General features: G+C 37.7%; 1 protein-coding gene across 1 annotated transcript in view; it reads right to left on the bottom strand.

Annotated features, from left to right (window-relative positions):
• LOC141431288 (fatty acid synthase-like) overlaps positions 1-26706 on the bottom strand; it is a 48455-nt gene that overhangs the window by 12105 nt on the left and 9644 nt on the right. The window contains exons 7-29 of the mRNA XM_074092403.1: positions 21832-21974; positions 20801-21004; positions 20525-20711; positions 20257-20419; positions 19994-20163; positions 19590-19741; positions 19256-19439; positions 19018-19166; positions 18740-18924; positions 18540-18659; positions 18058-18167; positions 17645-17835; positions 17344-17504; positions 15599-15856; positions 15251-15371; positions 11753-11998; positions 11227-11661; positions 10223-10378; positions 9608-9723; positions 4148-4298; positions 3901-4072; positions 3676-3785; positions 3420-3578 (exon numbers count right to left, since the gene is read on the bottom strand). Of these exons, the coding sequence (XP_073948504.1) occupies positions 3420-3578; positions 3676-3785; positions 3901-4072; positions 4148-4298; positions 9608-9723; positions 10223-10378; positions 11227-11661; positions 11753-11998; positions 15251-15371; positions 15599-15856; positions 17344-17504; positions 17645-17835; positions 18058-18167; positions 18540-18659; positions 18740-18924; positions 19018-19166; positions 19256-19439; positions 19590-19741; positions 19994-20163; positions 20257-20419; positions 20525-20711; positions 20801-21004; positions 21832-21974 (4043 nt within the window). The remainder of the gene's footprint in view (positions 1-3419; positions 3579-3675; positions 3786-3900; positions 4073-4147; positions 4299-9607; positions 9724-10222; positions 10379-11226; positions 11662-11752; positions 11999-15250; positions 15372-15598; positions 15857-17343; positions 17505-17644; positions 17836-18057; positions 18168-18539; positions 18660-18739; positions 18925-19017; positions 19167-19255; positions 19440-19589; positions 19742-19993; positions 20164-20256; positions 20420-20524; positions 20712-20800; positions 21005-21831; positions 21975-26706) is intronic.

Raw genomic sequence — 26706 nt, forward strand, 5'->3', positions numbered from 1 at the left:
ATTACTTCTTCTGTCAACGCTATATCTGAGACACTGTCATGTTGTTGTTGAGAAACTATTTTGTGTACTGTTAATTCTGCACGGGAAGGTCTCTCATCAGGGTTGGGCATCCGGGAAAGGTAGTCAGCCATAAAATTAAGGTGTCCTTTTGTGAAAACGATGTCATAGTCATAGCTACTAATGATCAAAGCCCACCGTATCAATCGATTATTAACAAGTTTCGGTAAATTGCGTTGCGGGCCTAAAAGGTGAATCAAGGGTTTGTGATCAGTGACTAGTGTGAATTTTGTGCCACGTAAGTATTGGTCAAACTTTTGGATGCCAAAAAATATTGCTAAAGCTTCTCGGTCAATAACTGAATATTTAGTTTCCGCTGATCTCAGTTTTCTTGATGCAAAAACTATGGTTGAATTGGTCATTTGCTTTATGAAATAATACGGCACCTACACCCTTTTCTGAAGCGTCACATGCTAAGAACAACGGCCGCTTCTCATCAAAAGCTACAAGTGGTTTTGGTTTACTAATGAGATTTTTTGCATTTTCAAACGCTGTATTTCTTTGTCTGTCCATCGCCACTTCTGGCGGTGCCAGTCAATGCATGCAGATCAGCACAGAAGCTGTGCAAGTGAGGTATGAATTTTTCATAAAAATTTACGAGGCCAAGGAATGATCGTAGTTCTTGAGCGTTAGTAGGCGGTGTCGCTTTTGTTATTGCTTCAATCTTGGAATTGGTCGGCCGTATTCCGTCCTTACTGATTGTGTGTCCCAGGTATTCGATATCTGTTTGGAAGAATGAACATTTTGTTAAATTGACTTTTAAGCCAGCTCGTTGTAGTTTGTCAAATACCATAACAAGTGTTTCGAGATGTTCAGTGTCATTCTTCCCTGTTAAGGCGATATCATCGAAATAAATCGCTACATTTGGTATACCACCGAGTAGTTCATCAAGATAGTGTTGAAAAATCGAGGGCGCTGTTGATATTCCAAAAGGCATCCTATTGTATTGGTAATATCCTTTGTGAGTAGATATTGTTAGGTACTTTTTTGATCTGGGGCGATCTCGAATTGTAAGTTTGCATCTTTTAAGTCGATCTTCGAAAATTTATCACCGTTAGCAAGGTTTTGACGTAACTGGTCGAAAAGTGGGACTGGATGAGCGTGTGTTACCATCGCAGGGTTAATGGTGCTACGAAAATCACCACAAATTCTAATTTGGCCATTTGTTTTGACCACGTTGACAGTTGGGGGTTGCCCATTCTAAAGCAATTGTATTCGGATCAACTTTGGTAACTATTCCCTCGTTCACTAAACGCTCAAGTTCTCTTTCTATATTTTTGCGCATAGAGAACTTAACGGGACGGGCAGGGATGTGTTTAGGTACAGTACCAGGTTTGATATGGATGTTAACGGCGTAATTTATAACTTTTCCTAGTTTGTTGTCAAAGAGAGGCGAAAAGGTGTTCAATACCTGTTTAAGTGTTCTGGTATCTCGTTGAGTAGGTTTAACCGAGTAGACAGGTTCCGGAAACGTCATGTCGAACATCTCGCTCCATTGAAGGCCAAAAAGCATGGGATTGGCGTCTTCCATGACTACAACGGGTAAAATTTTCTTTCTTCCAAGGACTTCAACTGTTACATCTGTAAGTCCCTTTGGTTTGAGTTTGAGATTTCCATAGGCACGTAATTTCAGTGCCTTTGTTAAAGGAGGTGTTCCAATACGTTTTCAAAATTCTGTACTAATAATGGAGTATACTGATCCCGGATCCCAGTCCAATGTACAACTGACACCATTCAGTATGACATCAATGCGCTTGCTGTCCTTGTTCCTCTTACGTTCAATCTTGAAGACATCGTCACTATTGTATGAGTTCGTATCAGAAGATTCTGATGAATACTCGTCGCTGTCAGTGTTCCTAATTTTATGTAATTTGTTTTCGTTTTTGTTCGCTCGTTTCTTCCCTGACTTTGTGCTCGACAAATATGCTCGACCAGACTTGATGCAGCAATCTTCGAAATGTCCGAGTGTTTGACATTCCTTGCAAGTATGGTCTCTTGCCTTACAATCGTCCACCTTGTGTCTCTCATATGTACCGCATCGACGGCACTGATCTAGGCCAAGCCTGCGTGAAAACGTACTCTGTTGGTTGCGCTGTGTCATGTTGATTTTTGTTCCGACTTTGTTTGTGGCAGCTGGTAAGGCGACAAAATTGTCGCCCTCGGCAAGCTGTCTAGACTTAGCAACTGCAAAGAATTTGGCAAATGTAACTTCTACAGTTTTTCCATCGAAATGTTCCTGGAGGTCGGGCCATTTTTGTTTCAGGTCAACTTCTAGCTGCGGGTGGTTTATGCCGGTCGCAAATCGGTCACGCAGTAGACGCTCGAACACATCGTCCTTGTAGCCGCAGTCGTTGGCGAGTTTCTTGAGCCTGTTGGCGTAGTGTTCCATAGTCTCATTGCGATCTCGTACGCAATTCCAAAATTCAGTTAAAGCTTTAAATTTTGTTGTTTTGGTTCGATATAAGTCGAGTAGTTTGGACTTTACATCATTGTATAAGCTATTTTCAAAGTCGGGAATGAGCGCTACTTTTAAATCGTGGAAGATTTCTGGAGTTAAACAAGAGAATAAAAGTTCTTTTCTGATGTCGTCTTCACATACGTCCCAGATATCGCATTTTTTTTTCGAAAAATTCTAAAAAAATATCTATCGACGTAGTAGCAGGGTTAAATGTATCACACTTGAAATTTTTAATAATTGCAAGTTTGTTACTGTTGTTGTTGGTGTTCGCCGAGCCGGTCGATTCCGTACCAGGTGTTGCTGGTGTAGGGGCCGCCGCTGTCGGTCGTTGTTGTATCACGAATTGTTTTAGAATATCTGCTATTTGTTGTTGTTGCTGTTGTTGTACTTGCAGAAATTCTTGGAACTGTTCCGTGTTCATTTTTTAATTATTTGAATTAATCCTCGTCGCCAATGAAATATATTACCATTTCAGAATAAATATAATTTTATTGTTAAGCTTGTTAAGCAATAAGCAACAATGACAATGTCAAAACCATAGAACAGTAGTATATATATCAGTTCTAACTAATTGATGGTACTTCTAGTACTTCTCTCCTCGTCATCACCATAACGCTTTTGGTTGCGTTTGTAATCGAATATTATGACGTCATTTTCACCCACTTTTAATATTGTTGGTTTGACATTATACAACTTAGCAATTTTGAGTAGTTCTGTTGAAAATACAATAATATGATACCATCGAGCTGATCTGATGTGGGAGCTATAGGCACTAGAACTACATTCCGCTGACGTTGGTATCACCATTGTATTTTTCAATGTAGGCAATACAATACCAATTGGCATGACATAGATAATTATATGCATCTTGAGATTTATTAAATTAAATAAAAATAATTCTTACCTCTGATGTTTTGTCGTCATTAAAAATAGAAGAGAAATCGAGGCGCTGGTATGACCTTTCACAAGTCAAGTAATGCATTCCAAATGAGAAGTTTTCATTTCGTTTCACTTGGTCAATATCTAACGTAACTCCATTTTGTGAACAGCATGACAAATACGCCTGTAATTTTTTTTAAATTGAATGTTGCAATTTAAATACGGCAGTGTAAGAGAATTATAATACTTCTAGTTTAACCATTAATAACAACAATTCTTACATTCTTAGATCCTCCTTTCCCACAAATGACTACTTCGCATCCTTGGCCGTGAGTCGCACTTAGTACTGCATCCGCAAAAGTGTGATCTCTACTGCATATTACGTTATCGGCTAAAATGAATAAGCTAATTTGACAAAAAATACATGTCACTATATTTATCATACAGCCATAATGATGTATTTGCGGGATAGACAAATTTTGTTCTAGTGATTTGCATTTACGTACCTTTTAATTGTGGAAATAGTTTCAGCAAAAAGCGTTTTTTTAGCATATCACTGACAACCACGAAAACACGGCACTCAATGTGAAGTGCTAAGGCAATAAGGGCTTGTCCTGTTGCACCTGCACCACCGCTGATCAAAATTACCATACAAGGCATCAGTTGGGTTTTAATGGCCTATAATAATAAATAATAAAATCATACACTGGCGAAATCACTTCAACGAATCAGTTGTTCGAAGCTTCTGCTTACGAGGCAGTAATAGGCGTGCGCGTAGGGCAGCGGCACGGTGGCGGCGTCCTCGAGGCTCCAGTGCTCCGGCACCGGCCACAGCAGCTCCGGCCGCGCCGCCACGCGGTCGCTCAGCGCGCCGCCGCGCACCAGCCCCATCACGCGCTCGCCGCTGCAGACACAACACACCACTACTGTACTAACTACTTACACAAAAACTCAAAATGGGAGTCAATCATAAAAATAACCTTATATTTAGTTAAATAACTTGAGTGAAATTCCGAAAAACGAAAGCGATCGCAGCACTTGATGAGGCCAAAAGTGGAAACTTAGCCGTCCAAGTTGGGCGGGGTCAGGTTTTTTCATTGTTAGTTTGCGACCGGTCCCCAACTGGATCGGGTCTGCCCCTATATTAATTGCCTGTCCGGCGGTTAACTTGGCGAATGGTCTGGGGTGGAGCTCACAGATGGAATGACATCCCCGACAAGACTGTTTGGACTCCTTCCCGTGGTTGCCGCCCGTTAACTGCCTGATTCTGCCGTAAAAAGCAGGTAGAACCAAAATAAACAGTCGCATCCTGAAACATCAGTTATCCTCCCATCCCACTCATCCCGTACAATCAGCTGCAGGCGATGACGTGGCCTGTCGCCGCGGGCATCATATCTGAAATAATAGGATACGAAGCCGTAGAATGCCACCTGCGTGTTTGTGCCGTGCGCGGGGACCCGTACGGATGGAGAACACACCATACTGGTGAGACCTATCATACTGTATGGGTGCCTCGCCTGGTGGCCTAGCTAGGGCACAACTAAGCACATTTAGGAATCTACTGGCTAAAATCCAGAGAACGGCCTGCATGACTATCACAGGGGCGTTCAAAACAACGCCGACAGCAGCAATGGAAGTCTTACTAGACCTACCACCACTGCATATTGCTATAGAATCCGAAGCGCGTAAGTTGTTGCACAGAATGAAAATGTACCTACGGCCTGTGGAACGATTCCGCTCCGAGGACGAAGCACACTAAAATGGAACAAAACAAATATCTTGATAGTATAACGGCGATGGGTAGCGACAAAATGCAACTAAAGTACATATTCCAAAGGAACTTCAAGGTACAAGGTACAAGAGCTGAATGGGCAAAAAGAAGGACTGACACTGCCGGAAGGCAGTGAAAATTCATGGTATACGGATGGATCTAAAATGAAATCTGGCACAGGAGCCGGCATTCATGCCAAGGACTTCAACAGTAGCGTAAGCATGGGAAATTATGCAACCGTCTTTCAAGCAGAGACGTATGCAATTATCTCCTATGCACAGGAGAATATAGATAGGAAGGTAGAAAAAAAAACATCTATATACTCAGTGAGAGTTAAGCAGCTGTAGAGGCACTCACATCGCCAAAGGTTGATTCAAGACTGATCTATAATGGCGTACAAGCATAAACAAGCTTGGCAGACGCAACAAAGTGAGACTGGTTTGGATCCCAGGACACAGAGGCTTCATCGGAAATGAAAAAGCAGATAAGCTAGCAAGGGAAGGGTCAATGAACAAAAACATAGGGCCCGAACCGTATGTGGGACTTTCACAGGGAACCATAAAGATGCCATAAACGACCACACCAGACTTAAACACCAACAAGAGTGGAAATCACTGGAAGGTCTAAAGCATTCAAAACGATTCATCGAAAATGTCAGCGCAAGCTGGACTAAATGACTCTGGACACTCAGTAGGAAACAACTCCGACATATCGTCGAGGCATTTACAGGTCACTTCGATACTAAACACATACTAGTACAGATGGGACTACAGGACAATGAAGTTTGTAGAATGTGTGGCGAGGAAGACGAAACAATGGAACACATTATGTATGAATGTGACGCCCTCGCCAGATTAAAAATGAGACTCTTTGGCGACGGATACCCCGCACCAGGAGACTTTTAAGGCACTACCGCTACGTCAAATCATCCAATTTATGGGCGAGGTGATAAAGGCAATAAAGTAAGTACGAAGGAGGGGTAATTACTGTACCGGTTCAAGCCTTCACATCGGTCAAATTCACAAATATAATTAATTATATTATATTATTATGAGTTTATTAAACTCAAATAATCTATATTTATTTTAGCTCGGACAAAGCCACGAGAAAAGTCTTGTTAACTAAGACATAATAAATTAACACATTTTATGGGTTTTTAAACAATCCCACGCTGAGAACTTGAAGGACCGATATGACCTCAAGTGGTAGAAAAAATGTTATAGTTGCAACAATAGGACAGTACACTGTTTTGCTAAGCTTCCCCGTTGTATACTGTTAAACAAATATTTATGTTAACAAATGGAGCATGTTTTTCATATTAAATAATCAATACACATATTTCACAAAGCTATTGCGAAACGTGATGTGGATGCCAATATATTATAAGAAACTTGTAGTATAATATATTATTTACTTATACATATAATAAGAAAATTATATCACTTTAGTTAAGTTAAAAGCTCGTGATAACGATTAGACTGAACAACACACAGTTACGTTCGTTTCGTTTACTAGAGTTGGCCTACTGTTCTTGTTGCTACTATGTAGGATTGCATTGATTTCGGAAGCATACCGAGTTGCCTGGGTTGCACGGGCTTGTTTTGCTGCTGTAACTTCAGTAGCTGCGTAGATTGCTTGAGTTTAAGAGGTTTCAAGAGTTGCACGAATTGATCGAATTTCGTAGATTGCATTGTAAGGATATAAATAGGGGAGCTTTCAGGAGGGGAGAGCAGTTGTTCTTTTTCGTTCGAATACGCGAGTTCTTTAAGCAGAAGTTTTTGTCTAAGTAAGTGAGACCGGCTCACACTTTATTTTAATTAATTCATTCAATAATTAGCTGTTGTGCGTTCATTTCAAAAATAGTGTTTAATTGTTAAAGTTTACTGTTATTTTGGTTATTTCGTGTTCTGTGTTCGCAAGTTCTGGTTATTTCCTTTTATCCTTTACCTTGGCCGCACGGGGCGACTCTCCGGGGCCATCCCTTATTACCTTATTTCCTTGGCTGCTCGGGGCGACTCTCCGGAGCCATTCCTTTTAACCATCCTACCTTGGCTGCAAGGGGCGACTCTCCGGAGCCATTCCTTTTAACCATCCTACCTTGGCTGCACGGGCCGACTCTCCGGGGCCATCCCTTATTACCTTATTTCCTTGGCTGCTCGGGGCGACTCTCCGGAGCCATTCCCTTTAACCATCCTACCTTGGCTGCACGGGGCGACTCTCCGGGGCCATTCCTCCTTACCTTCTATCCTTCCTTCTAAACTCTGTCTGGAATTTGCGATTATAGAATACGTTAGTTTCTTAGTTTTTTGTATCTGCTTAAAGTAGGGACTGTACGGGACGAGGTTCCCGGTCTCCTCACCTGAAACCTAACGGTGCTATACGACAGTGTGGAGATTTAACGTCCGAAAGGACGGGATCAGGCGTTGGGATTCGACCTGGCACTCGATTTATATTTGTCTTAACTGACAGTCGAGTTACTATCCCACAGCGCGTACCCGGTCTTGGTGTATCTGCTGGGTCAGTGCATGTAAGATCGGTGGTGCTGGTCTTATCTATATATTTATATATTCCAAACATATCTCTCTGTCCTACCTCAGGAGCATCCCTGACTACGGTCGCGAATGAGGTTCTTAGGGTGGCCTAGGATTAGGTGTTTTAGCTAGACAGAGGTTGGCCGCCTCGCTCCCTTAGTTTAGTCTAGGGTAGTTTTCCATTGCACCTCGGAAAACTACGAGGCTTCACCTCAAGGTTCTTATTAGAATAGTGCAGATTAGCTAGATTTATAGGTTTTGATAGGCGGTTAATTTGTATTTATTGGAGTTTAGAATTTAACTTTGTATTTGATAGTGTTTGACTAAGACTTTAGGTTCTATTACGTTGACTTGATAGGACATCCATTAAACTGCCCGACTTTTATCAAAAAGGAGGGCCATGATTATTATTTCTACTTATTTAATCAATTGGTTTTGTTATTACATTTAACTTACATTTTAAAATCTGTCATTTGCTAAGAATGAATACATGTAAAAAAAATACTTATCAATTTTCACTAAGAATTAAATCAGGATACGACCAAAAGCGATCCACAGTTATCTTTACCAAACCATGGGAAGAATAACTACTTCTGACACTTATACAATAATAAATATTTTTTGGTCAACGACTGATTATTATTTTATTTTATTAATTGCAACTTGCAAATCATACGCAAATACAAGTCAGTCTCAGTTAATGACAGATTACTGACTGAAATTATCTTAAGCTTTGAACTTAATTGTGAGAATATTATTGTTTTATTAATTGCTCAACTTTGAGTTGAATTGGGTGTATATATTTTGCAATTCTTAGATCCCCTTAAATTAGAAACCAGGGTTGATTTGAACATTTTAAATAAATAATTAAACGCGTTTAGTAAAATTAAGAAACACCCAAATAACTATTAAAGTAGTTTTCCTCCTGAACCTATATGAAAGGTCAGCATAGGGCATTTAGAGACCTAGTAAACCTGGTTTCTTGCGTCCTCTTTCCCCTTTGAATGACATTACATAACTACCGACTATTGACAAGTAAACTCAACTGTCTCTTGTTGGAGTCTCTTAGGGTCTATGGAACGAGAGACACAGCTACTGGTAAATAGCCAGGGAGAAAACTCCAGGGCGGAGGTGGGGCCCTAGCCTTGACACAAGACATAATTGCTTATTTTTCATTATATAACCTTTTGTTTACAATTTTAACAGACATTTAAATTTGTGTAAAATAGTGTCAGTCATTCCTATTACTTATGGTTATTTTGTTCCATTTAGGTTTAGTGAGTTTGCTCTTTATTCAACAGAGTTTATTAGTTAGTTAGTTTTTATTGATAGACATCCCTTATTTCTACTAAACGAGGTTGGTTTACTATTCACAACGTAGAAAGAACACTAGACGATCACAATGGCCAAATTTCCCTTTTACTTGTCCGCAGTAAAATTATATACCACATTTTCTATTTATTTTAACTTGTCCGATTTTTAGAACTTCATACGATAAAATTTAAATACAAAAAATAATTTTTTTTTTTTTTTTTTTTTAAATACAAATTAAATAATAATAATTAATTTATTAAAAGTAATTCAGGGGGGGTTACATTACACAAAAGATCCCTACGGGTCGAAGTGTATCCGCAAGGACCCCTAACAATAAGATAAGATAAGATAAGATAGCCGTCCAAGTTACCACTTTTGGCCAGTGTTTCGGACTTTATTTTCCTTTAAAATAAGATAGCATTAAGAAGGGTCATGGGTAAACTGATGTTTTATTGATTTCCAACACCGAATTGGAAATCAGATCAAAGAATAAAAGGTGTAGCTGCTGTGAAAAGAACACTGAAAGTGTAAATTTTGTCCCTTGTTTAAGTTTTGTGAAAATGTGAAAAATATAGTTTTATTATTGATATTGCTTACTCCTTAGTCGTGCCACTGAAATCCATCCCAAATAAACTTTCGCCACTAATACTATCGTTTTGCATATCCCCGGTCGCTCTCTGGGCATCTGCTGCATTTAATCCAGCAAAATGAACCTGTCAACAATGAGTCATTGAATATTACTTGCACTTGGTTGATCTATGTACATAGGTTTGACTAACTGTTGTCGGTAGGAATATTGCATTTTTGCGGGTTAATGATTGTACATTTTATAAGTATCCTGTGTTATTCGTTGAAAATCAATTTTTGCTTTGATAAAACCCTTTTTTTTTTAATTAGCTTTACTAAGCTACTACTGAACTACTGTTCAATTACAAACAAACGCACAATCACAACGTTTCTCGTAACTATCCGGGATTTAATCGCGAGAATTCTTTATTGATAATTAACATTATCTCGACGTTTTTACCACTTTGCAGCGGACGTACGGTAACAAGTAGACCTGGGTACTATTAATAATTATGAGTAAAAATGACAAAAGTTTATTATAAATAATTTTATCTTAAGTATAAGTACTTACCTAATACCTATTACATAAGGAATTAAAATGAAAATGTATGGTAAAACATTTATCGTTACATTTTACATACAAACCTTGACGGGTACTCCGGCACTTGCGGCGTCTACACAAGATGCTTCCACCCAGTGCAATGATTCCAGGTCTCCAACTCGGGCGCTCTTTAATGTTATTCCACTAGTTGGGTTCGGATTTTGTTGAAGATTAACAAAATATTCACCTCCCAATTCCCCCTTAAACAAATGTAATAAAACTAAATTGGGATTTGCGATAGATAAAAAGTTTTAGGTAGGTATCCAAGTGAACTAATTATTTATAGTATAGATAGACCGACAAGTGAGTCCTGGGGCAAGAGGGGCAAATTTACAAATTGTTGGCAACACATTTAAGATTGTGAAAATTAAATGTTTGCATATAAACAAAAGTGGGGATTGAATCGAATCGAACGTGTAATCAAAGGTTCTTGCGTCGTAAATAGTCGTAATGTGCGTCAAATGTCAACAAAGATCATTTTCACCTCAGCACCTCAAACAGGCAGGTATTGCTATGAGAAATCAGTGAGCAAAATCGCATTTTGCTCACTCCGTGAGACAAAGTAACTATTTAATTATTTTTTTAAATACTGAATACAGTGTTGGGTCTACTCACTAAATTCCAAATATTTGAACTTTACTTTGATCTGTCATTTTACTTCAACACGAAAAAAGCGAGAGATAGGATCAAATGTGTTGATTACAATCTTAAATTAAATGTTTGGTATTAAAAATATATCGATACCTAATTAATTACATGACAACGAAATATTTCCAAAATGTAAATTTTCCCGATCTTTTAATAAAGTATGCAACCTCGCTGCATGAATTGATAAATGTCTTATCTTTTTTATACCAAGCGAGAAATTGAAAATTTTAAATTACTATGTTTTATTAATAATTCAAATAATTTAATTCAATTTATATTATAACATCAATAATTATCTGAAATATTATTATCAAATAAGATTTTTTTATTTATATTGCTTTGTTATTAAGGAATAAATGAGGTTTTATTTTTGTGGTTGTTAAAGCTGGATGTAACTTACGTGATAGACGATGTTAAAAGCCAAATCCAAATGGGGTAGTTGATCTAAAGTCAGATTTTCAGATATTTGATCTTTAAATGTTAACAAGTGAACCTGGTTTCGCTCTGAATCTTGTCTCCATTGCTTGATCAGATCTTTGAGCTCCGATACCATTGTATAACTAGCGAATATGATCATCTTGTGGCGAGATGGAAGATTGGCTCTTGCCGTATGCAACAGCTTTAGATCCAAGCTTGTCCGAACAGAAAACGCACTAGTTCCTCTAATGGGGTTAGGTCTCCACTGGATCAATTCAAAGCGTTTAATTTCAGTATTATGTCCTGAAACAATGTTAAAGAGTGCCTTGGGACGAACCCGACTCAAATTGACGTTCCGTTCCTCGGCTGTGATAATAAAAGTGTTTTGCTTCAGTGTTTTGTATAGGCTTTGACACATCTGCAATAAAAAAAATATACTCTGGATGTACCTACTGCAGTATTGCAATTTTTTTTTTAAGTTTTACTTTATAGAAAAAGTTGAAACTTACGCTGTCATCAGTCGACAAATTGCTTATTAAAACTAAATCAGCCTCTGTAACAGCATCGCTGCTCACGTTGTCTCTATGTACTTTGTCATATTTCCCAATAATTTGGGATGATTCATCGATATTTATTTTGAAGTCACCGAAAATTGAAGTGTCGCCATTATCATCGTAAATCTCAACGATATTTATGAAGTTTTTGCCGATATTTTCATCAACTATTTGCGCAAACACTTGTAAGATTTGTTTCACCTGAAAATTGTGAATTAGTAGTAGTTTATTCACCAAAGCCAGTAAGGTACAGATTACTAATCGTTACCTCCTACGTATACTGGTACAAGTGACAAATTTCTGATTTTTAGTTTTTTGCAATTTTGTGATTAATATTTCCTTATTTACCTACCACAAAAAATTTGGACGGATATTCCTATTAGTTTTGGAAATAAAGTGACGTATATGAATGCATCTAACACCGTTTTGCTAATCGGTACAACGTATACTGAGGCAACCGACATGCACCACTATACGCGGCACCGATATTGTCGCGGGGCCGGGGAAGTCGAGTGTAACTGGCAGTTGCCTCAGTGTACGCGCTAGCCGTCGCTGCGTGCGGACCGTTTAAACTGTTCTACGAGCACATAATTTGATAGTATATATAAAAAAAAACATGTTTTGGTTTGGCAAGACCACAATAGCCGTATTTCTCATAGACGGTCATGGAAACTAAATCCAATGTGAAACCTTTTCGTGATCTATTTCGCTATGATTTCTTTGGCAAATGTATGGGATGTCAACATAACATTGGTAGTACAACGGTTCCACCCCAGTACCAGTACCTGATTCAGTTTCCTCGGCTATACCTACATGTACGCGTGCTAGAAATATAACATTGCAGTATTACATTGCATTTTGGTAGTTGAGCATCCCCAAAAAGAAGGCGAAGGCATGCATGCTTTAATTAAAATGAGAACAGTAAATTTCAATATACGTACAGGTTGATAAAAAAAATCCTGTACTATACTGTAACCCATATTAGGGCTACTGATTACTAATACGATATAAGTGGGAAAACATCGAAATTAGAAAGTCTTCTTGCGACTCCACTTCCATACAAAACTTTTTTTTTTCGAATCTCAGTATTTTTCTACTTGGATCATATTAGTAATTAGTAGCCCTAATGTGGTTTAAAGTATAGTACAGGTTTTTAATAACACCCTATACACATTTTTTTATACACACCTAAGAAATGGTACCTGGCTATGTATATGGCGAAAACGGGTAAACCGTATGAAGTTATAGAAGTTTCCCAAGACTCAGAAACAAGACACAAAATTTAAATCTATTGTCAAGATGACATTAATATATAAGGCGTATTATTAAAATTAATGATTATATCATGGATAGGGAAATTTGGAAATAATTCCGATCCGCATTGGCGAGTGCTTACTCCAAATAGCGAATTGAGAACTGTTTTAAATATGTAGTTGTGTTAAATACTTGTGATGTACAGATATCACTAAAATATGATTGTAAATCTGTTTACAAAATATACCTAGGTTTATTGCCAGACTCTTCTCAACAGAGGTTTTTACGAACCGGTGGTAAATTTTTTGACATTCATAAGTGCTTGTTACAATCTAAATTGAATAAAGATATTTTGACTTTGACTCAATATTTCATGTCAAAGCTTGTCTTAAGCAAAGTGCCAATCAGACTCGCGCACGAAGGGTTCCGTACCATCTATACAACTTCATTAGGATTAGCAAAAAAATGGCAAAAAAATACATTTGTTGTATGGGGGCCCCCTTAAATATTTATTCTGATCTATTTTTTGTTATATATATATATTTATTATATCGACTACAGTTATACATAATCTGTGAAAATTTCAACTGTCTAACTATCATGGTTCATGAGATACAGACGGACAGCGAAGTAGTATAAAGTAGCGAAGTAGTAGTAGTGCCGAAAAAGTTTGAGGGCTTACGACATAGATGTCGCTAGCGTCGCTGCTTAAGTGACTAAGTAAGAAACACAAGCTGAGATATAAGGTGCATAGGGAAATTCGTGTCGGTACCGTTGACCATCAGTGGTGTAGCGGTATAGCACGCGGTACGGATTACCGAGGACCTGGGTTCGATTCCCAGTGATGGTCTTATTTTTCTGTTTTTTCTGTGCATCTATATTTCAGTTTGTATTTTCAATTTCGGTTTTACGGGATGACCGTAAAAGTAAAAATTTGGAATTGAAATAAAAAATACAAAAAGATTCCAAAAAAACAATCTTAGTATAAAGTAGTAGGGTTTCCGTTTATACCCTTTGGGTACGGAACCCTGAAGGGGCACAAAAATGATACAAATGGGTGCGATGCGATATATGTATCACATGAGGAACCTTTCACAATAAAATACGAGTACACATTTGGACAGGAATACGAATCCATTGAATGTGCTTCCATTAATTTAAAGCACTTAATAAAATTACTTTCCTTAATAAAACCATTTATATTTCAAGTGAGGTTTTTTATTAAGGTATATTTCTGTATTTTGTATAGCACGTTTAAAACATTACTAGCGGTATATTGGTACAAGTGGCATGCTAATGTTAGCGTATATTGATGCAAGTGATAAAAACGTTTATAAATCAATAGATGAAGGTAAAAGAGCATCTGTTTTATTGTTCATTGCAAGCCATATAAGTATTTCATCTAAAAATTCATATACAATATAAAAATATCGTTAGATCAGTAATCTACGCATTACGCCGTATACTGGAGCAAGTGGTAATTAGCTCAGTATACCGCACAACTACAAGATGTAAAATACGCGTATAGTAGTGTATCTGCAATTTTCTCAAAAACTATAAGAAATTTCAAAATTCCATGAATACAGGTAGAAAGCAAATATTTTCTTTGGAACCAATGCAAAATTTTGAAAAGTTATATCATCAAATGAGAAAATTACAGGTTTTGGAACCTTTGAACAGCTCTCCTGTAAATTTATGATTATGCACTTGTACCAGTATACTTAGGAGGTTTCGTAATAGAGTATGCATTTGAGGCACGACGCCGAGCAAATGGCCATAAACCATATGAGTTTAACAATCTATCCCTTAACTTTCATCTTAATCTGCATATTACTTCCTACGTGGTCAGAGAAACCACGGACGGAAGTTAATTTAGCAGGTACCTACATATTTTATTAACTTGCTGCAAATTATGTACTTACCAAAATGATTTTAAGGCCTCTTTAAGAGGTAAACTGACTTGAAGTGTACTAAAACCCCATGACAAGTTAAGTATGAACAGAAATTTAATAAAGTACCTATATTTCGATGAATTACTTTGGCAGCAATAACAGACATTACTTAAACGCTGAATGATTGTCGATATCTGTAAATGTCTCAAGTGTATCAACATTTTTCACGAATGATAAAATGAAGTGAACATAGAACGCTCAAATAACTTTCCTTTTTAATGTAGGGAATTTGACGCTGTAAACTTACATTTGAATCATTACGATCCGAAAACCGTGGAACAAATTTCAGAACTTTCAATCCTAATTCGTTTTCATCTGTATTAGGTATATCTTGGAATCTTAGACTTTCCAGTAGAATGCCTTCGCATCTGAAATAAGTAACAACAGTTACATCTATCTTAATATTGAAGTGAGGAATTAATTGTGTTTATAAAATAAAATAAAACCTAAAACTAAAACAAATTACTGAAAGAGTAATGAGCAAGGTCCCAAAGCTGCTGGCAGCGTTTCCTCTATGAATAGCCAAGCTAATACTTTGTCCGAGGAAGCTGCCATTTAATTATGTTAATTATTCTTAAGTGGGTATTTGTTTTACCTTGTGTAGTCTTGCAGTGGACAAATGTTAATTTTCAAAACTTTTGGATGTTCCGTTTCGGTTTCTGTGTTTTTTGCCATATCATAAGCGTTTATTGTAAGTTTCCTAATGTAAACTGGCTGAGAAATGCCGTTGTGAACCTGCCGTAGAGTGTTGAACTGAAGTATGCCGTCAATGAAAGTCACCCAGTTGTTCTTCCACAGCAGATGTCCTTCAGTGAAATCGGCGTTTGTGTCCTTGATGCTTTGGAATTCATCCCTGTTAATAAAAAATTGTTATAAAAGATACAAAAAAAAAAAAAAAAATCTTGCGTGGAATCTCAGTGCGAAAATATTTTTCTGGTTCTGACTACTATGATGTTAAATTACACATTTGATTATCCTTAATTTACCAATAAAAACTAGCGTTTACCCGTGGCTTTGTTTTCGTAACCTTTTAAGTGCGCAATTTTGTCTCTTGACCTGGTTGGCCAAAATAAAAATTAAGTAGGTACCAGTTTGATTCTATCAATAAACTGAGCCGTCTGTCGAAGTTAACGGAAAGCAAGAAAAATACGATGTAAACAAACCATGGCAGCCTAGTGATTTCACCTTTCCTATGGCCTTTCAAACAAAAGATAATGGATTCGAGCCCAGGCTCATAAATTATTTTGAAATGTATACCCTGAGGTTTACAGTTAAGGAAAAATATCGCGAGGAAACCTGTACACCTGTGACGAAATTCAATGGCATTTTTGAAGTTCCCAATCCGCTTGGGCCCGCGTGTAAACTACGGCACGGCCCGAGCCCTCCTATGATATATGCCTTGATTTTTGACTTTAACGACAAAAGAAGTAAGATCTAAATGGGTGCCAAGTGCCAAGGTGCCAAGTTCAATGGTCAGTCCTGAATTTTTTTTATATCAACTTGAAATATAATTTCTTCTTATAACTTAGGATAATATATTGAAGCCTAAGGTCGGACTTGGCTAGTTCTCGTATACGAATTATTATTAAGTATCTACTAAAACAGTCGTGGAAGAGCCCTATCTTCGATGGCTAGTTTCTACCAGCAAGCCAAATTTTCGGAAGAATAAAATAAGAACTTACAGCTTTAAAATAATTTCTGGACTGACCATTGAACTTGGCACCTTGGCACTTGGCACCCATTTAGATCTCACTTCTTTTGTCGTTAAAATCAACAATCAAGGCATTTTATCATAATATTGAACGTGGCTCTCATTTCACATTTGTTTTGATGGCATATCGTTACATTTTGTACAGGAATAATTTAATTTACAAATTATAATTAAATGATAAAAATTTACTACTTTCTGATTTATTCCTTTATATTCACCCAACTACCTATCTGGATGCCAAATTTGAACTTTTCATTTGGAACTGGGTTAGTCAGTGATAAAAATGTCGATTTTTGGATGTTTATATCTAAATAACCGTTTGAGGTGTGTTTATGAAATTTGGAGCACATATGCATCTCACAAGTCTCAATAAATGATCCTAATTGGACACGTTTATGTGAAATGGTTTTTGAGTTATGAGGGGTCAAAAGGGGCTCCAAATGGTTCGGGTAAAATTACACACAGTGCTGCTCGCCAGTTCTGTTAGCTTGAACTTGGCTTGACACGCTATCGCGTGTTTAGATTTTGTATGAAGGGTGGGCCAATACTATAATATTCACAGAATATTTTGGTTCGCTTCGCACGTTTTGAGTTATTAATCTGAATTCAATATTAGTTAAAGACTATACCTGTACATGTAGCTTTTGTCACTAAAAATCTTGTAAACATCTTCTGTAGTTAGTGGTGTAACATTACTGGCTGCTGCATTTGCAGTCGTCTTTTTACTATCAAGAGTGAATTTCCCCGCTGAAATGTACCCCGTTGCTACTCGTGAGCCGTTGTCCAAGACCTTTTTTTTTAAAAACATTGTTATATTGACGACGTTATTGGAAACAAACTTTCATGTATCATTAGCAGCTATAGCAAATAATAGCAAGTTAGTTTAGAGATTACTTTTAAGGGAGAGAAATAGGAAATGGCAAAACAAACCTCGAAGAGTCCCGTCCCGCGCTGCAGCGTGACGGCGAGCCTGAGCTGGCGCGAGTCGTGCAGCGCGGGCTGCGCGAACAGCTGCACGTCCCGGAACTGCACCGACAGCTGCTTGCGCGTCGCGCCCAGCGTCATCGCCAGCGTGTCCCACGCCAGCACGAGCGCGCCCGCGAACGGATATACAGTCGAGCCTGACCAAAGTGACAAGCGTTTTATTGGCTTTTGGGAGTTTACAAGCTCTTGTTTTTTCGTGGCTTCGTAGGTTCTAAATAAGTTCACTATATTTAAATGTTGATAGCATCTCCTTATGAATGTTCACCACCTTGTTTCATGTCATGTAATATGTAATAACGGCATATGAAATTAAATACTAAAATAAAATGAAAAAAAAAAATAGACAACCGTTTTATTACCATTGATCCTGTTTCCTTGCAAATATTTATACTCTAAATCGTGTATTGACATCACAAAGGTGCATGTGGCAGCCATTTTTCTTTGTGCGCTAGCGTACAGTGGCAATAACCTGAAATATTCAACATGATAATGAAATTAACTACGAGTACTAACTATAATCACACTAACTTCGACGATTTAATTAAGTTACGAATAGGATTTTGGGTAGGTATTTTGGCCTGAAATTGTAAATGGTGACACTTCTGTATAACAGGAATCTATGACACAGGTAGTTTTACTTAATTTAATAGGAAAGTAAGTATTTACCAAGTTACATTATGAGCCCACTCCACCAAATTGCAAGTAGGTATATACATATGTCATATAAGACTATCTACACGAAAGTACGTCCGACTAGCGGCAAAAATAGGTAATCAATAATCCTAAGGTAATGGTTTTATACTAAATACACATACATGATACAACTTTATTAAGTATTTACCAGGTTTCATTGTGAGCCCACTCCACCAATTGCGACAAATGTGGTGTGCCAGTCGAAACCGGAAATTCCACTTTCGGGTACAAGACACGAACATCCGGGTAATATCCCTCCATGTAAATTCTGAAAGTTAAATATCATTAGGTATCCATGTTTTGTAGGTATATGGAATTCCTTATTGCGTGTCTGTCTGTTGAACGTACTTGCCGATGGCTTCGAGCAGGAAGCGCGCGTTGTCGGGGTGGGCGCGCCTGGTGAGCGGCACGTGCGCGCAGGAGGGCGGCAGGGAGCGCTTGAGGATGGCCTGCAGCAGCCCGTGCGGCGCCACCTCCACCAGCACGGCCGTCGCCGGCACCAGCCGCGACGTCTCCTCGAACAGCACCGGGCTCTGCACACACACACAACACACCAACATTACATCTTATACACATAGCCTCAAGAAAACAACGACGTGAATAACCGAACTATGTATTGTCACTACCAAAAGGTTATTCGTGTGGTACTCGGCTGAAGAATATTGGGCGGATACTTCATTCCACTTGTCTTGAGGTACAGATGTCGAGAACCATTTCTCGCTGCGGAGCTTTGGAGTTTTTATGACATCACACAAGTATTTAAGCAGGCCAGGTCCTAAAAAATTTTTTTAATTTTAGTCACAGAATCCTTTTTAACGTTATCATGTTATCACAGTTACCTAATTTTGGGCGTGAAATAGGTACCTGCTTCGGCAATGTACCGTGAATGGTACGCTATGTTAGAACAAGGCACTTCCTTTGCAAAGATTCCTTCCGCAGTCAGCTGAGCCACGAACTCTGTCATGATTTCGGCCGGGCCAGATATAGTGCTGGAGTCTGGCCCGTTGTGGCAGGCCACTTCAATTTCCGGCGGACACATCTTGGAAACCTGTTTATTTGTGACAAGAATATAATAAAAAAAATCTTGTGCAACTAGGCAGGACGTAAAATTTCATGAAGATGAATCTATCATTGAGAACTTTCAAAACAGAGAGTTAAAACGTAAAAGTTTGGTAATAATTAGAAATTGTATACAAACTTCTTTAAAACCAATGCCAACGGCAGCCATGGATCCGCGAATGAAGGGAGTCTGTATGGAGACGAGTCCGCGACTGTACGCTGAGAGAATCATTTCCTCTGCCGTCAAACAACCGTCGGCGTAGGCGCACCCCAGTTCACCCACGCTGTGACCTTCAAGAATAGATCGCAATTAAATGTTTCCAATATTCATTCCAAAGATAAATAAATTGGAATCGAATAGATAGATACGATACAAAACAATTACTGTTTATTGAACACCAATACATAGTATGAAAACACAGGTATATACAGATTTTCCATGGTAATCAATAGGCGGCCTTATCACTTCAGAGCGATCTCTTCCAGGCAACCTTTATAATACGCAGAAGTAAGGATTAGATTTCAAATATACGAGTATCCTACCAATAATTTTATCTGGAACCATTTTTAATGCGTGCAAAATGTCAGTCAGGCCGATTTGGACAGCGGCTATTCCGACAAACGAATGCAAGATGTTGTCGTAGATCTTCTTGTCGGGTGACGTTATTATATGTACTATATCGATTCCCTTTGGCTTCAAAACTTTATGGCATCTGTTGAAAGAAAAATTACGATATAAGTGTGTCATTTACGAAAAGCTAGTCTACTACTAATAATGAGAAGAAAGCGACAGAAATATACTAAACCGTTCAATAGCAGCTGAAAAAATAGGTATGCGCATGAGTTGTGCGCCCATGCCGGCCCACTGCGAGCCCATCCCGCTGTACACGAACCATAGTGGCCGGTCGCCCCCGTCGAAGTAGTCTGCCTTTTCACTTAGGCTTACAGTTTTATTTTCTTTGTCTGTTTCTGCAAGAATATTAGGAAATTAGTATTAGTATTTTTTATTACCGACATTCAATTAGAGAAGTGATATTGACCTTGTGGTCCTGTATGTATACGCCTGGTACTTACCTAAAATAACATAACCCCTTCCTAAATGGCCACTTATTTTTGCTGTGTGTATATTTTGCAACAGTGCTAGCTCTTCAGGGTCAATGGTCCGAGATTTAAGATCATTGATAACTTTTTGTACTGCTGAATCCTGTCTGCCCGTAAGCATTACCAAGCGCGGAAGATTACATTGATATTTGTTTAAATCCTACAAATAATGTTGAAAGGTTTTTATCAGTAACTAATTAATTTCGGTATGGTAGGTATATTTATGACAAATATATTTCTTAAACAGACCTTTTGCTTGTAATGTCCGTCCAGAAGAACATGAGAGTTGATACCAGTGATTGATAAACCATTGACTGCAATATAAGTTCTCTTGATGGGTTTGTTGTCGGACAAGATCTCGATGCGTCCCTCTCGTAATCCTTCTACGTCTTCTCGTGGATTAGAACAATGTAGGTTGCCAGCCAACTCGCCTTTGTGGTAGCCTAAAAGGACCTGAAAAATACGATAACTCTCTATTGAACATCCATATCCTCAGCATTGCAGAATATATAAAGAAAATATAATTTAATGAATTAAATTCGGGTTTCGTTCCGCGTACCTTGATTTTAACGTAGCTCGATATTTCGGCACAGTTGCAATGCAAAACCCGAATTCAATTCATAAAATTAGTAATGACGGCGATAGTCTAAAATATTTTGAATAAAATATAATTATAAGGTAAGCAATAAGCGGACTTACTGCTGCAAAGGACAACCTATAACAAAAGAAAAAAGACGGGCGTACATCACACCAAGTGGAGCGAATGCATACAGTAAAAAAAAAGCTATTCCCATAGGCTTAAAATATTCAATATTCATGCACACATACACCATGGATATGGATAGATAAACAGCAACATGTAAATAAACTAACTGTAAAACTTCTACATAAGATGACATATCACAAACTAAAAGAAGACAAAGACTTACCACGTCTTAAGCTCATCAAGTTCCACAACCAAATAGCTTAAACGGTTGAATAGAAATAAAATTAAGTGTTGGAAAGGGGGGAAAGTACAGTAAAGATAACGTTCTGTAAGCATCGAATAGAAGTAGTGTAACTATATTTTTCTTTGATGTAGCAAAGAGTTACAGGGTTAAAGAGAGAAGGAAGAAAATGCGAGTTTCAGCGAGAGCAGATAACGTGTGATAATTGGATATTTTTCATGGTTAATTATTACATTCCTGTGTGTGCAGTATCAAAAATAAGATAAACAAAATTCGCAAAGGAGACTATGTAATTATTATGTAATCAAATCCAAACTAAAATTATATACATGCCTTGGTGACAGCAGTTATTCCTGCCGCGGCCTCGCAGTAGCCGACGTTAGACATCACGCTACCAACTTTCAACGGCTCAGTTCGGTTCTGACAGAATACTTTATCAAACGCTTCGAGTTCCACTTTGTCAGATTCTTGATCGGCTGAAAATAGTTATCTTGGTTATACCTAGTAAGTTTGATGCAGAACAAAAAATGCGAACCTGCATTTAAAGCCATATTATTATGATCAAAATCAAAACGCTTGAAATTTCGACATACTTTTTATCGAACATCAGTTAAAAATCAACGTTTCCTATTTTTTCATGTCATCGTCGAATATTCATATAATGTGTTATAATTACATTAGGTACTCAATTAATGCAGAAACGACGAAACAGAAACAAAATTGTGTTGCTCTGAAAGGAGAACATTTTTATTAACCACAATGTTACAAACATAATATTATGTCATGTAAAAAAACAACTAAACACTTTACCTGAAAGGAGAAACAACATTTAATGCTAATATTCCGCGTATTCTTCTATTTATTATTAATTATTCAATATCTTGTATGTTATTACGTTTTACATATCTTTTCAATTCAAATCCAACTGACAACTTTCAAAAGCAAGGCCATAGACAAGTTAAATGAGGAGCTATGTGTTAGGGTATTTCGATCGGTGATTACACGTAAAAGCAGATGATTTTGTACGGCAACGGTTTTATATTAAAATATGATATTGACAAGGAAAGCGACACATTAACAAAGGTATAAAAGACATAGACAATATTATGTAGAGGCGCGTAGCCAGTACTAACACTCCTCCTCGCGACTCTTAAGGCAGCTAGCCCAATTGCTTTTTCAGCTGAGCCAGCCTTGGTCCAGATAGTCCCTTTGTTAGAAGGTCGGCCACCATGTCTTCTGTGCCCAAATGGCTAAGGCATATTTTTCCATCTTTAACACAATCTCTGATGAAATGTATTTTCATATCAATGTGTTTTGATTTAGATGTGACCATGGGGTTGTGACTGAGTTTTATTGCTGCTTGATTATCATTTTCATCAGGACCTTTTCAATCTTTATTCCAAGATCGTTAAATAATGGTAAAAGATGTAGGGCCTCCTTTGCTGCTTCTGTAATAGCAGTATACTCCGCTTCAGCTGTGGAAAGTGCCACATTCCTTTGTTTCCTAGATGTCCAGCTTATGCAGGCTCCTCCAAAAATAAAACAGTATCCTGAGAAGGATTTTCGATCAAGCTTGCATGCGCCCCAATCTGCATCTACCATTCCGTGTAATGGTTCGTTCGTCCTTTTAAAAATTAATCCTGTGGACTTAGTACCCTTCAGGTATCTTAATACACGTTTTGCGCATTTAAAATGTTCGTCGCTGTAACAGTCATTGAACTGCGATAAATAGCTCACTGCGAACATGATGTCAGGCCTTGTAGCGACGGCCAAATACATAAGCGATCCAATTAAGTTTTTATATGGCAGTCCCTCCACTTTACCCTTTTCATTCATTTGTAGGTGGAGTCCGGGCTCGATGGGTGCAGTCGTAGGCTTACATCCCTCCATTTTAAACTTAATTAATGAATCCTCCACATATTTTTCTTGACTTAGTTTTATTGTGTCCTTAGTGTATGTGAAGTCTATTCCAAGCATTCTTTCAGGTCTTCCAAAATCTTTTAAATGAAATTTTGTCATTAGCAAGTCTTGTATTTGTTTCATTTTCTTTGGACAAGAATATGCTATCAGTAGATCATCGACCCATGTAGATATTATAATCTTTGCTCCTCCTTTCTCCAGTATGTACACACATGGATCAGCCTTTGATGGTTTAAAATCGAGATTTCTCAATTCTGAGTCAAGTTTTAAATACCACTGTCTGCCTGATTGTTTTAAGCCATAAAGTGATCGTTGTAGTTTACAGACTTTTTCGCCTTTTATATTTTTGTAGTCTTCTAGCATTTGTTTTGCTTTATTATAGACAGTCAAGTCGTCTTGTTGGCTTTCCTCAATTAAAATTTCTGTCACATATTCTTCTACATTTTCAGGTAGTGTCATAATTATATGTTCATCAATATCTCCATTTAAGTAGGCTGTTGTGACATCCATTTGTTTTAATTGTAGGTTCTGTTCAACTGCTAAACTAACGACAGTTCTGATGGAGCTAAGTTTTGCAACGGGTGCAAAAGTCTCGTTGTAATCAATGCCGGGCCTTTGTGAAAATCCTCGGGCAACAAGTCTTGCTTTCTTTATTTCTTCATTGTTTAAACCAATCATCTTTTTTTAAAATTAATTTGCAATCTATTGGTTTTGCATTACCTTCTCTCTTAACAATTCTCCATGTTTCGTTTTTGATATGCGCTTTCATTTCAGCTTTTATAGCGTCATGCCAGTCTTCTCCATTGTTTATTACTTCTGATAAATTTGAGTAATTGTTTTCTGATATAATCATACTCTCCTCCTTGTCGCCATGTAAACAGTAGTCTCTAGTCCAAAGTGGCTTATTTCTGACTCTTTGAGGTCTTTGTCTACTTGAACTTGGTATTGTAGGTGGACTTTGACTTTCTTCACTCTCGGCCCACTCATCCTCAGCTGACGAGATATCATCATTTATAATTTCTCCTTCTAGGTTATCGACAGGTGGGGATGAAGAGCTTGTTACAGGAGGACATTCATTCAATAGTACGGTATGACGAGCTGGAGCTTGTAAAGGTAAGTTATGTTTGTTGTTTATTCTCATTTCTATAATATTTTCTTTTTCTGTTTCAGGTTTCTCTTCAAAATCGTCATATTTCGCAGCTTTATTTTCTGGATAGTACATTTTCTCAATAAATTTGACATCTCTGCCTATTACGACCTCATTTTTGTCTGGTACGTAAATTCTAAAACCTTTTGCATTTTTTGCGTATCCCACGAATACTCCTTCTGTAGCTTTAGGTGAGAATTTTCCTTTGCGCCTTTTATTTAATGCAAATGCTTTGCTTCCGAAAATGTGTAAATGATTTCCAGATGGTGTTTTGTTCACCCATTTTTCATATGGAGTGCTTCCATTAAGAGCTTTTGCCGGGCTTCTATTTATTAGATAGTTCGCTGTATTAATTGCTTCTGACCATAGGCATGCAGGGACGTTAGAATCAATCATCAAGCATCTGGCTTTATCTAACAAGGATCTATTTTTTTCTCTCGCTTACAACGTTTTGTTGGGGGGTGTAAGGTACTGTCAGTCTCCTTTTAATGCCATATTGTTTCAGCAAGTCATCAAATTCTTTATTCTTATATTCACCGCCATTATCTGACAGTAAATTTTGAATTTTCTTCTTCGTGAACATTTCCACTCTGTTTTTATATTCTTTGAATTTTTCAATGACTTCGCTTTTGTTCTTTATGAAATATATGCAACAATATCTTGAGTAATCATCAATAAATGATACATAATATCTTGATCCAGCGATTGATTCGTTTTCGAATGGCCCACATACATCAGTGTGTATGATTTCTAATAGTTCGGATGATGTGATGTCATGACTAGTAAATGGCAAAGCTGATAATTGTCCTTTTATGCAGGTTTCACATGTTTGGAATTTAACTTCTTTTAGTTCCAATCCACGCATTAATCCTTTATTGGCCATCATTCTTAAATCTTTTTCGTTGATGTGGCCTAGCTTCTTATGCCATTGCTCTTGGCTCCTTTTAATCAACATCGAAATGATTTTGTTTCTCTGCGCTTGTAAAATCACATCATTGTCCTCGATTATTGATGCTATTTACAAAACTTTATATCCATTATCTGTGATCTTCCCAACGGATACCAGATTTGTAGATATATCAGGAACGTATAAGGTTTCATTTAGATTAAAGGTTTCGTTATTTGATGAAATCTTTATCTTTCCTTTTCCTTGAATTTCTGTTGAAGTGTTTTTCGAAGCTAATCTCAAAGTGTTTGTTTCAGGGCTTAAATTTTCGAATAAATTTTTCTGACCACTCATGTGTGATGTACAGCCACTATCCAGACACCACATATTATTGTCATCTTCCTTTGCTGATGCCAGACAGATGTTAAAATTCCGTTCGCGGTTTGGAAACTTATTTTCTTTTTCCTTCTTCGAGTAGTTTTTCTTACACCAGCAGGCTTCAGTTGAGTGCCCCTTTTTGTTGCAGTTTTTGCAAAATGTTTTTTGGTACGAGTTTTTGTTTTTATTCTTGGCATATAATGCTTCAGTTGCCTCAGTACTCGTGCATTGGTTTCGCGCATCGCTCTCTTTAATAATTTTAATTTTTAGGTCGTGTGGATTTGGTAACTTATCTCGTGACTCAATAGCTATTCTAAAGTTTTCATAGCTTGAAGGCAGGTTGTATAGCATCATAATGCTTAATAGTTCTGCATTTATGTCTACATCCATTTCCTCCAGTTTATCCACAACGTCCATAAAGTTATTTAAATGATCTCTAACATCTTCAGTCGGATTCATTCTTTTTAGGACTAATTGTTTAAGCAATGTTGCTTTTCGAGCAGGGCCGGTACTTTTATAAATAGATTTTAATTTATCCCATACCTCTTTCGAAGAAGTGCATCCTTTTATCTGTTTCAGTTCGGATGGGGAAATCAGTAAAAGTAGTTCCGCTCGGGCTTGTAAGTCCTTCTTCGCGAATTGTTTATTTTCTTCTTCGCTCTATTTGTCCGACAATGTTATTTCGCCGCACACATATTCCCACAAGTCGTTTTTTATTAATACGGCTTGGGCATGAAGGCACCATGTGTCATAATTTTTCCTTGACAGTGCTTCAATACGGTATTGTGAAGACATTTTTGTTTTATTATTTTATAACGATCTTCACATTTTCCCCGTGTGAAAACGTAATCACCACAACCACGTTGTAACCACGATA

Source organism: Choristoneura fumiferana, chromosome 9 (genome assembly GCF_025370935.1).
Source record: "Choristoneura fumiferana chromosome 9, NRCan_CFum_1, whole genome shotgun sequence".
In the NCBI taxonomy this organism is placed as follows: domain Eukaryota; kingdom Metazoa; phylum Arthropoda; class Insecta; order Lepidoptera; family Tortricidae; genus Choristoneura; species Choristoneura fumiferana.